General features: G+C 49.2%; 1 protein-coding gene across 2 annotated transcripts in view; it reads right to left on the bottom strand.

Annotated features, from left to right (window-relative positions):
• Positions 1 to 17,283, bottom strand: part of LOC147097724 (uncharacterized) — a 342,880-nt gene that overhangs the window by 204,589 nt on the left and 121,008 nt on the right. The window contains exons 5-9 of one of the 2 annotated variants that reach the window (XM_085971762.1): positions 15,472 to 15,603; positions 10,086 to 10,259; positions 5,975 to 6,118; positions 3,071 to 3,250; positions 1,301 to 1,348 (exon numbers count right to left, since the gene is read on the bottom strand). In XM_085971762.1, the coding sequence (XP_085827888.1) occupies positions 1,301 to 1,348; positions 3,071 to 3,250; positions 5,975 to 6,118; positions 10,086 to 10,259; positions 15,472 to 15,603 (678 nt within the window). The remainder of the gene's footprint in view (positions 1 to 1,300; positions 1,349 to 3,070; positions 3,251 to 5,974; positions 6,119 to 10,085; positions 10,260 to 15,471; positions 15,604 to 17,283) is intronic. The other variant, XM_085971763.1, reaches the window with a different exon arrangement.

Here is a 17,283-nt window from a genome sequence, read left to right as displayed (position 1 = left end):
GATCTCCGATAGCTTTAGCAGTGTCTGCACAAGTAATCTGTCCCAGCGCACTGCCCAACAATGTGATCAGCACTCAGTCTTCAAACAGGAATACAAGTCTGGAAATGACTGTCTGTGATGTTAGTGCATGAAGGCTTTAACGTGCATGTTCCTTATTTCTTTGTCTGCTATTGTAGTGGGAGTGCTAACTCAATGGGTTAATGCCTGTGCTGGAACAACCCAATGAGACAAACCTGGTGCTGACTCGTATCACAAGTCATCTCTCAGCTAGACGTTTTTTTTGTAATAAAAGAAATATGAAATAGAGTGTCCAAGTTGGCTGTAGTTTCCTTTCGTAGTTTGGTTTTTAAACTGGGATGGTCAAGATGTCCTCAATTATTACACTTCGAACAGATAATTTACAAGTGTCTGCGGGGGGGGGGGGGGTCATAATTCTTCTTAAAATGGGCTCTCTTTCTTCCCTGATGGCCCATTGAGTAAAGGCACTAGGCTGTGCAAAACTGAGTCACGGGGCGGGGGGGGGGGCTGGCGTCAGGGTCAGTTCTCGGCCTGTGTTTAATTGGGGAGCTGCAGTTGACTTTAGATACTGAAGGGGTAAGAAAAAGGTCGGCCAAGGTTCGCGCTGCTAATCGCAATCTAGTGACGCTTACCGAAAGTGTCCAACTGTGGGCAGAACGGCATGAGTGTCATATCTCATTGAAACTTATAAAATTCTAACAGGAGTAGAGAGACTAGATGCAGGAAGGATGACCCGATGGCGGGGGAGTCCAGAACCAGGGGTCACAGTCTAAGGATAAGGGGTAAGCCATTTAGGACTGAGATGAGGAGGAATTTCTTCACCCAGAGAGTGGTGAACCTGTGGAATTCTCTACCACAGAAGGCAGTAGAGGCCAACTTATTAAATATATTCAAGAAGGAGTTGGATATATTTCTTAAGGCTAAAGGGATCAAGGGATATGGGGAGAAAGCAGGGACAGGGTACTGAGTTTGTATGATCTCATCAAATGGCGGAGCAGGCTCGAGGGGCCGAATGGCCTACTCCTGCTCCTATCTTCTATGTTTCTCTGTCACGCCCTATGTGGTGAATAGGTTGCTAACGCTCACCGTCTTGGCTCACGCAGGAAGACGGGCAACGCAGGCAAGGTACCAGAGGATGATCAGCTGCTCTGGAACTGTGCCCGAGGAAGAGTCGTCGGAGCGGGAGGGGAATATCATTGCCAAAGCAAAAAGAAGGGCCTAAGTAAATGGCGGGGAACAAAGAAAGGATCATTGGCTCGGACATCAAGCTTTCCATACTCACAGGCTCGAAGACCGCAGGCTCCCCTTTCTCTCCCTTCTGATTCTGCTCCTGGATAGGGCACAATACAACAGAATGAGGGCTGTGTGGCAGACACCAGCCGGAGAACCCAAGAGCTGATCTCGGTAAAAAAAATGACAATCATTTCCTGCTTTCTTCTCAGCTCTGACGAAGGGTCTTCAACCGGAAACATTGACTCTGTTTCTCTCTCCATGGATGTTGCCTGGCCTGCTGAGTTTTTCCAGCATTTTGTGCTGTTATTTCAGATTTCCAGCATCCGCAGTATTTTGCTTTTGCAAAGGTTGGAGTTTGGAAGAAGACTTCATTCAATGGAACTTGCTCCCAATGCAAAGTCCCGATGTCATTCACATAAAGGAAAAATGATTGTGCTGCTGATCAGATGAAGATGACCCGAATTACTCCTCTCCCTCCTAACAATAATCTGCTTTGAGTAGGGTTGCCAACACTCCAGGATTGCCTGGAGTCTTCAGGAATCTCCAGGACACTGACGCGAGCAAGCCCACGGGCATTGATAAACTGTTTGTTTTTTTAAAACCAATTATATGAATACTTTTGTTCTTTAGTTCTAAAAATATTGGACATGGGGTGAACCCGATTGGATGACTGACAATCCCCAGCCATCGGGTGGGGTTTCAGGCGTGTGGGGGGGGGGGGGAAATCCCGAATTTGGGGGGTCCCGACACCATCCCGCCCAAAACCCCGCCCCACGTAAGTTTCAGGGGCGGCGGGTACCCGCCCCGCACTGGGACCCGCCGAAACCAGGCGGGAAGGGATTAGTGCCAATTAACTGCCTGTTAACAGGTAGTTAACAGGCAGTTTTTAGCCTAATCCCTATTTTGAGGGGTTTCGTGTGGGTTTCCCGACGGCTCCAAACCACGCCAGGTTAGAGCAGGCTGGCCGTCGGGTTGAAGGAGTTGGAGGGGTCGCGATGTCGGCGCTCAGGTGAGTGATGGGTGCATGAGTGTAAAGGTAAGTGTGTTTGGTGTGTCTAAAGTGTGTAAAGAACTTTCACTTACCTGTACTTACCTTCACAGCCTTTCTTCCTGTAGCCATCGGGAGCGCATCACTCAGCCGGAGCTGAAAGCTGAATGGCTGCGATCTGTGAAAAGTGACAGCCTTCAGCTTTGAGTGCCGGTAAGAGTTCTAACTGAGTCTGTGCAGAATGACTCATGTCAGAACTCAGACTGTCAGTGTTTGACAGCTTCAAACAGCTGTGAAACACTGATATTTCATCTGTCAAAACCTCTTGACAGATGAAATTTCAGTCTGTGGCGTCACCTGTTGCCGGGTGGCTTTTAATTGGCCTGCCGAGCCCGCTGGGTGGGCTCAACAAGGTCAATCAAGGGAAATTCGCGCAGATTGGCCAGACGTCGAAGTAGGCGGGTCAAAAACCCGAAAGGGGAAGTCCCGCCTTCTTCCCGACAGGTTCAGGAACATCTACCCCATCCAATCGGGTAATAAACAGTCTATTCGCTTTCCAATTGGCCGTGGGGGTGCCGTGAGGATGGTCATGTCCGGCGACCAATGGCGGGCGGGGCGGCGGAGGCCGGAGGTCACCTCATGAAACATCCAGGAATACGGCCAATCAGAGTTGGCAGCCCTATCTATCTTTAAGCATCTTCACAAATACATGTTGTACCATCCTCCTGCCCTTCCTGCTGATAGTCAGTTCAATTGGAGTGTATCTAAATGCAGACAATTCGGTTCTAAAGAGATAGGTTCTAATGGACAAGGAAATCAAGTCAAGCCCACCCTTGTATCCTGTGTCTCCGATTCGCCTCGCTCAGCCGGCCCAAATCTCCGATTCCACTGGTCCTCGTAGTCTTTATCAAAGTAATCATAGTCATTCACATCGTACTCTCGGATTTCGTATTCCTGATGTTCGTTCTTAAAGGGACCTTCCGATTCTTCAATCAGCTCCTCTTGCATTGTCTGCAACACAACGAGCAAGTTAACAAAATGACAAAACTTACAGCCTAAAGGTACTTTCACAAGATGGTTTCAGTGGCCCTTCAGCCTATCTGAGCTCACCTTTGCCGAATATCCAGCTTTTCCCCACCTCCCCGAATCACCGGGCTACAAGATAGCGGTTTATTTCCTTACTCTTCCTTTGGTTGTTTTATCAATGGATCCAGTGTCCTCCTAGCCTCAACCAAACCTTCCTATTAACCCATTTGAGTTGGTAGTCACTCTCGGTGTAATGAAACACTTGCTGATGCCCGTCCCGAGCTCAACCTTCCTCATCCAGTGCTCTCTGCAGCCTTCAACCCAATACAGAAACGAGGTGGATACATTATCCTTTCTCTCTCCCCGCTTTTTTCTCCTCACGGCCTCCTGGCCAAGACAGAGATCGATAGATTTATGGATACGAAGGGAACCAAGGGATATGGGGATCGGGCGGAAAAGTAGAGTTGAGGTCGAAGATCAGCCATGATCTTATTGAATGGCGGAGCGGGCTCAAGGGGCCCAATGGTCTCCTCCTGCTCCTAATTCTTATGTTCTTATATAAGAGACTTCCCAGTACCTTTATTTAATCTGCACACTGCTGTTTAGTACACTTGGTACACATTCACACTAAACTCCAATCTGTTATTTTAAAGCACTCGTTAGCTCACGTATGGCAACGGATTATCAGCTGTGTGAAAACAGCACAGACAGCAATTTTACAAACGGCTAGCCAATGTGCTAAAAATCTACCGAGGGAACTGATGCTTTCTCTCTCATCTTCTAACCCGGTTAAATTTATAGTTCTTCCGAGGGTGAATTCCTCTTTAACGATACCCAGGATAAAGTGGCAGATTTTCTGGCGCACCTCCCAGTGGCTCCAAAAGCCTCAAACGCAAGAAATCATGCACAGCAAGTGGACACTGATGCTCACTGCAAATTCCTGAAAAGAGAACATTCCCGATAAGGGAATAATATTCCACAGAGAATGGATGATTCATGTAACAGGAATGGGCTGCACGGGGAAATCACATCTGGGACTGGCCTTGAAGCACGTCAAGGAGTCGATGTTTACTGCAATTCAATTAAGCTTCGCCCAACTAGTCCCTTGAACACAAACCTGCATATTTTCTTAGCCCCGCTGAAAGCATAACATTTGACTGAAAACCTGATTCAAATCTTGAGATAAGTAAGAACCTTGAAAGGAGGCCTAATCGAGGTCTTTAGGATCATGAAAGGTTGCGATAGAGTAGACACAGAGAGTGTTTCCACTTGTATGGAAGAGCAAAACTAGAGGCCATCAATAGAAGATAGTCACCAAGAAATCCAATAGGGAATTCAGGAGAAACTTCTTTACCCAGAGAGTGGTGAGAATGTGGAACTCGCTGCCACAGGGAGTGGTTGAGGCGAATAGTATAGATGCATTTAAGGGGAGGCTAGATAAACACGTGAGGGTGAAGGGAATAGAGGGTTATGCTGATAGAGTTAGATGAGGAAAGACGGGAGGAGGCTCGAGTGGAGCATAAACGCCGGCATGGACTGCTTGGGCTGAATGGCCTGTTTCTGGGCCGTATATCCGATGTAATTGGAGAGCTCTACCAAAGAGCCGGCACAGGCATGATGGGCCAAATGGCCTCCTTCTGTGCTGTATCATTCTATGCTTCTATATAGCACACCGCTCATCTTCAGGATGTCCCAAAGTGCTTCACAGCCAATGAACTACTTTCTTGAAGTTCAGTCGCTGGTATGCAGGCAAACGTGGCAGCCAATTTGCACACAGGAAGATCCCACATGTCACAATGAGATAAGTGGCCAGTTTTTCTCTTTTTTTCTCCGCTGGTTGATCTGCTAGATAAGGCAAGGGGAGCTGACAATCTACAAGGAGGAAGAGGGAAGTGAAGTGCCCTCACGTCCCATTACTTACAAATGAAGAGGTGCCAGAGATTGAAAAACACTGCGATACAATAGAGATTATTTAATCGTTGGTGAAAACCATTTTGCCAAGCCTAATGGGCTGTTGGGTGTGCAAGACTGTCCAGCTCAGCAATCTCACCAGCCAAGTGTCAGTACAGTCAGCCAGCAGTTTGGTGTATTGGGAGACCCAGGTGAATGAAGATTGATCTTCCCACTAAGCTGGAGGTCAGTCCATGGGACGTTGTTCCCCCTTATCCAAGCCCCACTCAGATAGTATCTACTGAGTGCGTATCTACTGAGCAACAGGCTGGAGCTGAGAATCCTCCATAGGGATGTGACCAGGTGCATCCAACTCACCAATTTTCAATGTAGATTGTGGGACAAATGTCACTTGAGACACCATTTTGTACAGAGTTCCCTTTGTGCATTTTCACTCCTGTAGCCACATGTGGTGGAAAAACACAAAGTAAAAAGGAGATATGTAGCCATCCTGATTCTGGGACCTTTCAACATTATTGCAACAGGTTTCGTGCGGTGGGGAGAGGGCGAAGGGAGGTCGGGGAAGAGAACAATTTTGGATTTATAATTGATAACCCAAGTTGCGTTGGCCACGGCAACTTGATTTTTATTCTTGCCGGCAGCTCTGTTCACCTTGGCCATGCTTTCACTTCACTGAGCTTTAGTTCATGCCTCTGTGCACTAGACACAGGTGACCTCATGATACGAGAAGCTTGAAGGGAGCCCTGTACTCCTTGGGTGTAGAGGCCCAAATAGACACCCCATTACAACAACAGTTACCTCTTGATCCGTCACATTGTCTTCTATGATGTCGGCAGCGATGGAGGCATTGTGGATTGCTGACTCCAAGTCCGTGTAGTACTCCGCGCCAAGAGAATAATCATAAACGTTCTCTACATCTTCTGCTGGAGTCAGTTCAGTATCCTAGACAGAGATGGGCATGAAAAAGCAAGGGGTGTTAGACATCAACCAACCAGAAGAACTGGTCCACAATGGCCAACTCTGGTTCTGACTTCAGGTAATCTGAATAGGAAAGTGGTGTCCTCCCAGATCCAGTGATGTAAAAAGACTACTGAGCACTTGGTTTGATTATAAAACAAGGCTTTAATCAACTGTTTCACAACCATGAGATTCTAGTTACATCACTAGTTCCTGGTTACAAAAACGTCCTGAGCAAGCTGGGCCCACGCCCGAGTATTTATACTCCTTGGACGGCGCCACCAGCTGGCTGCCCAGTGTTACTTCATGAGTCATTTCTCCATGAATGATAAGATTCACGACACCCAGCTAGAAACCTGATCAATCAATCAACAGAGACTGTGCGTCAAGAGTCTCAGCGCAATGTGCCGCGCAACAGGAGGACCTATTTTGGATCCATAGTCGTGGGAAGGCCTCAGACGGGAGTCACGTGCTAGGCCTCAGGGAAGCAAAGGAAATTTGGGAAGAACGTTTCGCCAGGCAGTTGTTGACCACCTCTCAGTGGACAGCTTCAGAACAGTAATGTTGAAAGCCTTTACAACGATTGCCAATTTTTGCCTGCTTATTGACAGGAATTATAGAGGGAGTGCAACGAAGGTTCACGAGATTGATTCCTGGGATGGCAGGGACTGTCGTGTGAGAAGAGATTGAGTAAGCTAGGCCTGTATTCTCTTGAATTCAGAAGAATGAGAGGGGATCTCATTGAAGCAAACAAAATTATTACAGGGCTTGATAGGATGGATGCTGGGACAATGTTTCCCTTGGCTGGGGAGTCTAGAACCAGGGGCCACAGCCTCAAGATAAAGGGTAGGCCATTCAGGACTGAGATGAGAAGCTATTTCTTCACACAGAGGGTGGTGAATCTTTGGAATTCTCTACCCCCGAGGGCTGTGGAGGCTCAGTCATTGGGTATATTCAAAACAGAAGTCGATAGATTTCTGACTAGTAAGGGCATCAAGGGATATGGCGATAGGGCCGGTGAATGGAGTTGAGGCAGAAGATCAGCCAGGATCTCATTGAATGGGCGAGCAGGCTCGAAGGGCCTACTGGCCGACTCCTGCTCCTATTTCTTATGTTCACATGGTGTGTGGTGCAATGACTCAAATACTTTAAGAGCAGGAAGTCCCAAACATTTTTAAAAAGTATTTTTGCTTTTTCTGCTGCAAGCACTGCAGATTCCTGTGTTGCTCTGACCTTCTCTTTGATCTCTCTTCACCATATATAGTCCTCACCTCCCACCAGGAGATTAGGCCCGGCGGCCTGTTCCTAAGACATCCGTCAACATTGCTTCTTGAGCCAGACCTCTAAAGAATGATCCAGTGCAGCTTGGAGTCATTCAGCCTTCCGGTTTATCCTACATCCCTATGGGTTGTGGGTTTAAACCCGACCTGAGGGAATCTTGATTACCAGTGCAATGTTTGGAGGGGGCACACTATTGAGGGTGGGCGGGGGGGTGGCTGGGGGGAGTGGGGTGGCCTGCAGCCCAGCCTAGTCTAGTCTATTCAACCAAATATGCTGGCCTCCTCCAGGCTTCAAAGACAATAAGACGTTCCTCCACACTTGGTCGTACCTGGTCAGATACCTTCAAAATGAAATAAATAATTCAAACAAACCTTAGCGAGGATGACAAAAGAAGCTCGTGACATAGCTCAAAGAGACTCAAAAACAATGCGTGATGTTAAAGTCTAGCAATTCAATAATTTAAAAAGCTGGATTATTGCTTTCAGTTACTGCAGTGAAGCGCACATTCCAATTATCAGCATCGTCTCCGTAACGCATTAATCCATTTGCAACAAATAACTCTTCAAGCCCCATTCAGATTGCATCAGAACCGTCGGGGGGTGGGGAGAGGCGGTGGGGGTGCGGTGGGGAGATGCGGTGGGGGGGGTGGATGGGATGGGATGGGAGCCACAATCTTACCAAGTCCACAATTGCCCAGCGGGTGGGGGGATCATATCCAAGGGTTCCAACATATTCCTTGCTGTTGACGAGAACTTATGTACAACCTTCCCCAGGGCAACCCTCCGTGGGGTAAGATCAGTCCCGTGAGGAAGGGCGGGAATCCACAAAACATGTTTTCTGATGCTAGCGGATTTCTGCCCCTACGTCGGGCCGATTTTTGTTTCCGCTGATTTACTCGAGTGCAATTTCAGTAACCCCAACCCATGATACCTTTCCATTTGAAATCTGAAACTTGCTTCCCTTAAAAAAACTGGGGTGGGGGGGGTCAATTGAAAATTTCAGGACCGAGATCGATAGATTTTTGTTGGGTAAGGGTACAGGAAACTTTTTTTTATCTGGCACGGACGGGACCGACGTGGTGCTGGTTCATCAAAAATTCTGGATAACCGAAAGCTATAGTAAAAGATACGGAGCCGAGAGCTCCGTATAAAGCAACAAACCCTGTGCTTCAGAACAATGGCCACAAGTTGCAAGCGTTTCTGTAGCTTAGCAACAGCTGCAGCCACACCCTTGCACAGCAACAAATGGAGGAAGGCAAGTAATAAAAGTTACCTGAACCTACTCCTGAATTTTGCCGGTTAACCGAGATTTCCGGTTATTTAGGTGCCGGTAAATTGAAAGTTTCCTGTATTAAGCAATATGGAGTGCAAGGTGGGTAAATGGAGTTGAGGTACAGATCAGCCATGATCGAATTGGTTGGCGGAACAGGCTCGAGGGGGCTGAATGGCCTCCTCCTGTTCCTATGTTCCTTTGGGTAGCTGACACGTTCTTTGAGAAGTTTAGGATGGGGGGGTCCCAGTGAGTGCGTCGATACCTGCGGAGACAGAACTGGGGGTGAGGGATAGAACGCTGATTTTTTCAGTACAGTAATGCTGTTAATGTTTGGTTAGCGTTTGGCAAATTTTTTGAGGTAGCCCCATTCAGAAGCAGGACTGTCTGGGCCTGGAGCAACCAGCTGCCAACCCTATGTTACGGAAACTCTTAAGTGACTGAAAATTTAGAGTGAGCTGGTGTAGGAATCCTAGACGTTTGAATAATCTAAACACATGAGTTGGACTCTTTAAAAATAAAACCGCTATGGAGATCACCAATTAGAAGTCACTAGTTGACAGTTTGCAGCCTTGATTTCAGATTAGTGTTAATATATTAAGTACTACAGTAACAAACTGGTTATTTATTTATTTTGTTTATTCGCTTATGGGATCTGGGTGTCGCTCGCGAGGCCAGCATTTATTGCCCATCCCTAGTTGCCCTTGAGAAGGTGGTGGTGGGCCGCCTTCTTGAACCGCTGCAGTCCGTGAGGTGAAGGTGCTCCCACAGTGCTGTTAGGGAGGGAGTTCCAGGATCTTGACCCAGCGACGAGGAAGGAACGGCCGATATATTTCCAAGTCAGGATGGTGTGTGACTTGGAGGGGAACTTGGAGGTGGTGGTGTTCCCATGCGCCTGCTGCCCTTGTCCTTCTAGGTGGAAGAGGTCGCGGGTTTGGGAGGTGCTGCCGAAGAAGCCTTGGCGAGTTGCTGCAGTGCATCTTGTAGATGGTACACACTGCAGCCACGGTGCGCTGGTAGTGGAGGGAGTGAATGTTTAAGGTGGTGGATGGGGTGCCAATCAAGCGGGCTGCTTTGTCCTGGGTGGTGTCGAGCTTCTTGAGTGTTGTTGGAGCTGCACTCATCCAGGCAAGTGGAGAGTATTAACAAACTGTCGACTGCACATTATTCACAGTTGATTTTTTTTCCCCCCTAACCCTTTTCTATTTTGACCAACTCAAACATCCCGTGAAAAGACTGGTAAATGGTGGCCCGGGACATCAGTGGTGGGAATGTAATATGAACAGGGCTTCAGAGAGTTTAGCAAGCCTGTGTTAAGCTAGCAGAATCATACATGTCAGTCATCAAAGCTCCTCCTACATCGCCCTAAGAAGGAGCTCGATTGGTTTTCTTCATCGTCTACCTGTTCCCCAACCCCAACTGTTTCTATCTTTTGCCGTGCGGCTCGGTCTTTCTTCTTCCTGTTGCGATTTTTTTTCGACTTCTTTGATCTGCCCTTGCCCTTGCCCTTGCCCTTCTTTTTAGATCGTTTGCGATCCCTCTTCCTTTTTCTGTTGCGGGGGCGGGCGGCTGTTCCCTGTAAAAAGCAGCGAGAAAGAGAAACTGAAGCAGAGGAGACGCCCAAAGAGAGAAAGTGGGGAAGGGGGGAGAAGAAAAGGCAGAGATAAACAAGACCGGATCGTTCACTGTCGGGGGACGCCGACCTCCATTGTACATTGGCTTGAGGTCATCATTCAGAGCTTTGGACTTGGAGATCGGAAGGAGCTGGAGAGGATTGTCCTGGAGTCTGCAGGAATTAAAGATTAATCTCCTGGAGAACTGATGAGAGCATCTCAGGAGAAAATCATAAAGGGCATTAATTAAAACTCCCCCCCCCCCCTATTTTCTTTGAACTTATACTTTTTAGTTATAAAAATATTGGAGATGGAGGAAAAGGCTATTTGACCGGGTTGGTCATGTGATGAAACCTCCAGGACTATGGCCAACCAGAGGTGGCGACCCGATTTCTCAGGGACAATTCACCCAACGCACAGCACAGCAACAACAGGATCTACAGCCCACCGCGGTACCCAGCAAGATACACTGGGATTTTCCAGGGCTGTTGAGCAAACAACCAGACTCAATCGACTGTACACCCAGGCACGCCCTGCTTTAACAAAACGTCTTTGTGGAATCGACAAGAGTGTAAAACCGAAAAGCAAACAGGAGCGTATTACCAGCCAGACGCTTTAACATTACTAGTGGGCTGGGGAGGGTCTAATCACCACGGTGTGCTGCCAATCGACTGCTGAGAGGCCAATAGGTGGAGGTGGAAGAAAGCTAGGCCTAAGCGGTAGGTTTTAAGGAGCGTCTTACAGGAGGAGGGGAGAGAGATGTGGAGACGCGGAGAGGTTTAGGGAGGGAATTCCAGAACTTCGGGCCCAGGCAGCTGAAGGGCCGCCAATGGTGGAGCGAAGGAAATCGGGGATGTGCAAGGCCAGAATTGGAGAAATGCAGAGATCACGGAGGGTTGTAGGGCCGGAGGAGGTTACAGATATAGAGAGGAGGGGGGGGGGGGGGCGCGAGGCCGTGGAGGGATTTGAACACACAAAGGATGATCATTTTAAAATTTGAGGCGTTGCTGGACCGGGAGCCAATGTGGGTCAGCGAGCACAGGGAGTGATGTTGGGTGAACGGGACTTGGTGTGAGTCAGGACACAGGGGCAGCAGTGTTTAGGGCGAGCTGAAGTTTATGGAGGGTGAAAGGTGGGAGGTCGGCCAGGGGAGCGCTGGAACAGTCCAGCGATGGTTGCCCCTGGTTGCGGAGCGGGCTCGAGGGGCCAAGTGGCCTATTCCTGCTCCTATTTCTGACGTTCACCGCTGGAGACAACTTGATAAGGGAGAGGGCTTGCAGGAAAGTCAGGAAGAGAAACGGATGTCATAGGAACCCAGGTAACCCAAATAAGGTGAGTACCAAGTGCTCTACTGAGAGCAATGATGAAAGAGCAAGAGAAAGACTCGGAGTTAAGAAGGTTGAGAAGAGTGAATGATGGAATGACAGGGAAGGACTTGCCCAGTTGGGCTGATTTTCCCCTTTGACCTGTGCAGTGTTTCTCTTCACTAAATTGCCGTTTTGTTCGTTGATCGAAGCTTCACATTTAACATGGCGCCCTGTGAATGAAATGCATGTTACAACAAAAAAGAAACAATTCAATGAAAGTCAGGGATGAACATGCCGGTTTCCCTTTGGGCGTACAACTGGGGGCTACTCCCGAAATCAAATCCCGTTCCCAATTACTGCCAGCTGGCACACGGATTGGCGTAGTTCACCAAGAATAGAGACCAACACCAGCTCCCCAGTAACAAAGAGCACCGTTTTTTTTTTGCATGTTGAAAACATTTGCTTACCAACTCTAACCGCACACGGGCCTGCGGCCTAGCTACGATGGCCTATTCCGTGCAGGCTTCACGTTCAAGAGTGCAGCCGGGCCTCGCTGATGTCGTCGGGGCCTCACTCCGCACGTTTAAGGAAAGACCCCCTTCTGCTTTCCGGAGGGTGCCCCTCTCGCTGGAGAAAAACGACCGGTTGATATCGGGACCCGCGGGATCAGAGCGGGTTAAGTCACACGGGGCACTGTAACTGGCCCGCACTGCACAGTTTCAGCCCTTTCCCGCCCCCACCCACCACCCTTGCAGTCAGGATCTAACCAGTTGCCTGACTGACGTGGTCAGATACCGATTAAGGGACCATTTCGACAGGTTTATTTACACCAAAACTCCAGCGTTGGAGTCAGGTGATTGTGCTTTGCGCAAATGCTGCAGTTGCTGGGTAACTGAATCCAAAGTCAGGGCCCAGCCCGATACCAGGGTGAAGTGGAGCGAGACTCCCCTGGAGCAGGGATTCTCGCTCTGCTCCACTTCTGGACCTCAACACTTAATTTACAATCTTAACGCAAACATGGGTGCGAGGCAATTTCAGCTTGGCGCCAACGCTAATCTTGCGGAGTGTGACGACAGCAAAGTACAGGGCCAAAAACAAAAAAAGACTGCTGCAGTCCTTTGGCCGGTTCCAGTTAACATATCAAAACTGATAATGGCCCAGAAATTCGGGTCTCCACGGGCGAGTACGCACAGGGTACTCACCCATAGGCCCAATGGAAATGCCGGTTTCCTGCATGCACTGCGCATGCGCGGGAAACCGGCACTTCCGATCCCCTGAACGAAGGGGTTCAGAGGTCGAACGCGTGCGCGGGAGAGGCTGCGCATGCGCATTGAACCTAGGTTTTTTTTGCAGGTTTCTCCGGGAGAGTAAGTCTGCAGAAGTTAGACATTTAAAAAGCAGTCGCAAGGCCTGCTTTTTACAAGGTAAGTGGTGAATTAATTAAAATTAAAACATTTTTTCCACAGGTTTATTATTTTTAAATACTTTAAAGCAAGGTAAGTTTATTTTTAGCCCCGTTAGAAAATAAAATTATTTTTTTCAAAAATGTAAATTATTGTTTAAAATAGTTATTTCATGTAATTTATAGTTTATTTAAAAAAAAAAATTATTTGAAGATTTAGTGCTATTTTGGGGCCGTAGTATTTATAAGTTTTGACAGCTCTTCCTGTCAATCTTATGAATGAAGCATTCCCTGCTCCGATTGGCTCTCCATGGCCCACGTGATCCCAGGGGACGCTTCGAACTAACTGCGCCCCGGGGATACGCAAGCACTGCGCGCCGGCAGCTGGACCAGGCCCCGGATCGGAATTCCACGCGGGCCCACAGCTCAACGCCCGGCGAGCAAGGTAAGTGCAGGTCGGGGGCTTACACCCGCGGGAAGCCCCCGACCCAAATTTCTGGGCCAATGAAACACTGGCACTTGAACTAAGGGAGCGTCTATAAATGCTCATCCACTGCAGAGCAGAATGCAGCACAGGAACCTGCTAAGCTGGGGGGTGTTCAATGCCGCCGTGACTCTGAGGTTTGAGCTGTTCCAGGGTCACCAGCTCCCCCCAGGACTGCCCTGGAGCCTCCAGGAACTGAAGAGTAATCTCCAGGACACTGCGGTGAGCAAACCCTGGAAAAGATCATCAGGGGGCATTAAATAAAATTGTAGTTTTGTTTTCCGTTTTCCTTGAACACTTTTGAATATTCGTTATAAAAGTATTGGAGATGGGGAGGGTGTGGGGGTGGGGAAAGGCCGAGAGTCAAGAATCGTCCGGTCGGGTCACAAAGAGCCGGATTTTGACAATGGGGGGGCGCGTTGGGGGCGGGACTGCTGGTTTTCGGGTTTTAATCCCGCCCCCAATGACGTCCGGCCAATCCACGCTACTTTCCCTTGATTGACCTTGTTAAGCCCTCCCTGCGGGCTTAGCCGGCCAATTAAGGGAAAGCCGGTGACAGAGGACGTCAGTGAGTGACGTTTTGACAGATGAATAGTCAGCGTTTGACAGCTTAGAGAAGCCGCCAAACTACCTGTTAACAGGCAGCTAAATGGCTGTAATCCCCTTCCCGCCTTGAGGAGACGGGTCCCTGCGCGACTCGGGGACCTGCCCCCCGGGAAGATGGCACCGAGGCGGATTGGGAGCGGGGTTCGGTACCCGTTCCCAGCTTCTGCCATTTTCCCAGCAGTCCCGCCTCGCCAGGGCTGGGAAAATTCCCCCGCCACCAAGTCTGATTGCTTTCCCAATTGGCCGTGGCAAGGCGGATCCCAGTGATGATGGACATGTTTGGGCGGCCAATGGCAGCAGCGTGGGGGGGGGGGGGGGAGCGGTTGGAGGCCAGAGGTCATGTGATGAACACATCCAATCAGAGTTGGCGACCCCCAGGGCCGTCATTGTACAAGCGCGCTGGTGACGCTGTTCGGCTGGCATTAGCGGCATTCCATTGGTGTAGAACAGCCTTGTAGAAATGACACAGAACTGCCCCAACTCAGGCCCTGCCGGGTTCGCGGGCCCCAGCATCATTAATCCCCAACAAAGAAACACTCGGAAAATAACGTGGAGTCGCCAACTTAAACAGCAACTTAACGACGAGCATTGGACCAGTGCCGAAGGCTTTCCTGTATCCTATTCTCCAGTAAAAGATTAAAAAGTTCAGCATTTGCCTCCCCTTCCTCCTGACATCACCCCACCAGGGAGAGAGAGAGAGAATATAAATCAGCAAATCGACAAGCAAAAAAGCTGCACAATGCAACCCAGCCCCTTTTCCTTAGCTGGGTCAGAGGTCAAGCTCTTCAATTGGCACGTGGGCTCTGGATTGAGTTTTTTTCCCCCCAACAGATTCTTGTTTGTTTAACTTTCAATGACTGCACCCCCCCCGCCCGCTAAGTACCACCTTCCTAATTTGTTGGGAGCCGCAGACAGGTCATTATTGCTGCCGCCCAATTGGGACCCTGAGGCCTGCACTCGAAGCAGAGAGCTTATCGGCCGGTGCGGAACGACGAGAGAGGGGGAGGATGGGAGTTAGGGGCCGCAGCACTCACTACAAAAAGGAGAGCTTCTGAGCTGGGAACAAGCAGTGGGAACAGCAAGGACGTACCCAAGAAGATGATTCCTTTGCATTTGGGTTTCTAATTGAGAGCCAGCCGCTTTAATGTTTGAAAGCAGTGCTCGTTCTTTTGATAATAGTTAGTTTACACTGGCTGTGATCCAGCATTCTCCTCGACTTCCACCAAACATCAGCCAAATGCAGACTGATACCGGCAACCCGGCAAGCCAGTGCACGGACGTGGTGTCGATTGTCCGACGCCGCCTTTGGACCGGATGCGGAGGGAACAGAAGAGTCAGCCGGAGAGCCGACGCCAAGTCACGGAACAAATACCCACCTCTTCGTCGTAAACGGGTTCCGGAGACCGCAGGGCGTAGGGCAGCAGGGCGTCGCAGTCGGGGATGTAGCGCTCGCAGTAGCTGTAGGCGGCTCTCGGGTCGGGCGACATCAACAGCTGCTGGATATCTCCCTGCGGCAAAAAAAGGGGAGGAGCAGAACAAGCAAGGTCACGACAAGAGGTCACAGGTCACGGTGCCACGAAAACGCACGCTGCACTCGTGTCCCCCCTCCCCCCACGTTGCAGCCACCGCGGATGCCGCTGCAAGTCCCGACTTCGCTTCTAGGTCATAAGTTAGCGGCCAAACCTCTCATAGAAACATAGAAGATAGGAGCAGGAGTAGGCCATTCGGCCCCTCAAGCCCGCTCCGCCATTTAATGAGATCATGGCTGATCATCCAAATTCAGTACCCGGTCCCTGCCTTCTCCCCATATCTCTTGATCCCTTTAGCCTTAAGAAATATATCCAACTCCTTCTTGAATATATTTAATGAATTGGCCTCCACTGCCTTCTGTGGTAGAGAATTCCACAGGTTCACCACTCTCTGGGTGAAGAAATTCCTCCTAATCTCTGTCCTAAATGGCTTACCCCTTATCCTTAGACTGTGACCCCTGGTTCTGGACTCCCCCGCCATCGGGAACATCCTTCCTGCATCTAGTCTGTCTAGTCCTGTTAGAATTTTATAACTTTCAATGAGATTACAGACACGGTCACACGGCTCTCCTATTCGCACTAACCTCCATATATACTGACATGAATCTTGTCATTCATGTGAAAATGACTTATGAAATAATACTGGGCGGCCTGCTGGTGGCGCTGTCCAGGGAGAGTATAAATACTCGGGCATGGGCCCAGCTTGCTCAGGACATTTAACAGGAACTAGTGAAGGACACAACTAGATCTCCATGTTGAAAAACAGTTAATTAAAGCCTTGTTTAATACTCAGGCCAAGTGCCTCGTAGTTTTCTTATGTCATTACCTGTTCAATGCTTTCTTCCTCATTGTGTGGCTATCAAGACACACGATGGGACCTTCTCCGACTCGAACTCCTTCTTCGCCAGAACTTCGCGGCATGTGAAACTCCTCGCCACCCGTCAATCTTCCCTGCCTCCAACACTCAAGCCTTCTAAAATCCAAGCTCGGCATCATCGAACCCATTACTTCTACATCTACCTCATCTTCTCCCCTGCTCTTTCCAACCTTATGGTGTCCTGCACTGTGGACATCAGCCCTTCATTTCCATACCCCCCAATTAAAAAAATAAGGTGCGTATATCTTCTCATCAATTACTGCGCAATTATAGCAATGGGTCTGAAATGGTTTAACAATTGAAGGACCTTTATGAATTAAGTGAGGTATTCACATCGGTCTTGACTGTTCACACGTGCCAAGCTAGAAAAGCTGACCAACAGCTTCAAAAGACTGACGCAATCAATCTCCTTCAACAGGTTCGAATGTAAACCTCTGATGCTTGAAAAGAAGGAGTTAGACTGAGAGGGGGACACAGTCTTAGCATAACCTAGGCTCCAGGAACAGCCAGCTTTCAATATCTATTATTGTAGTACACAAAAGCACAGTTGCCACGAAACTTGAGAGGAGGCGTCAGCCATGGCTCAGTGGGTGGCACTCTCGCCTCCGAGTCAGAAGATCGTGGGTTCAAATCCACCTCCAGGGACTTGAGCGCAAATAAATCTCGGCCGACACTCCCAGTGCAATACTGGGGGAGTGCTGCACTGTCGGAGGTGCCGCCTTTCAGATGAGACGTTAAACCAAGGCCCCGTCTGCTCTCTCAGGTGGATGTAAAAGATCCCA

Source organism: Somniosus microcephalus, chromosome 31 (assembly GCF_052327205.1).
Source record: "Somniosus microcephalus isolate GS21.2 chromosome 31, FLI_Smic_1.0, whole genome shotgun sequence".
Lineage (NCBI taxonomy): Eukaryota > Metazoa > Chordata > Chondrichthyes > Squaliformes > Somniosidae > Somniosus > Somniosus microcephalus.
This window is presented reverse-complemented; position numbering and strand designations above follow the sequence as displayed.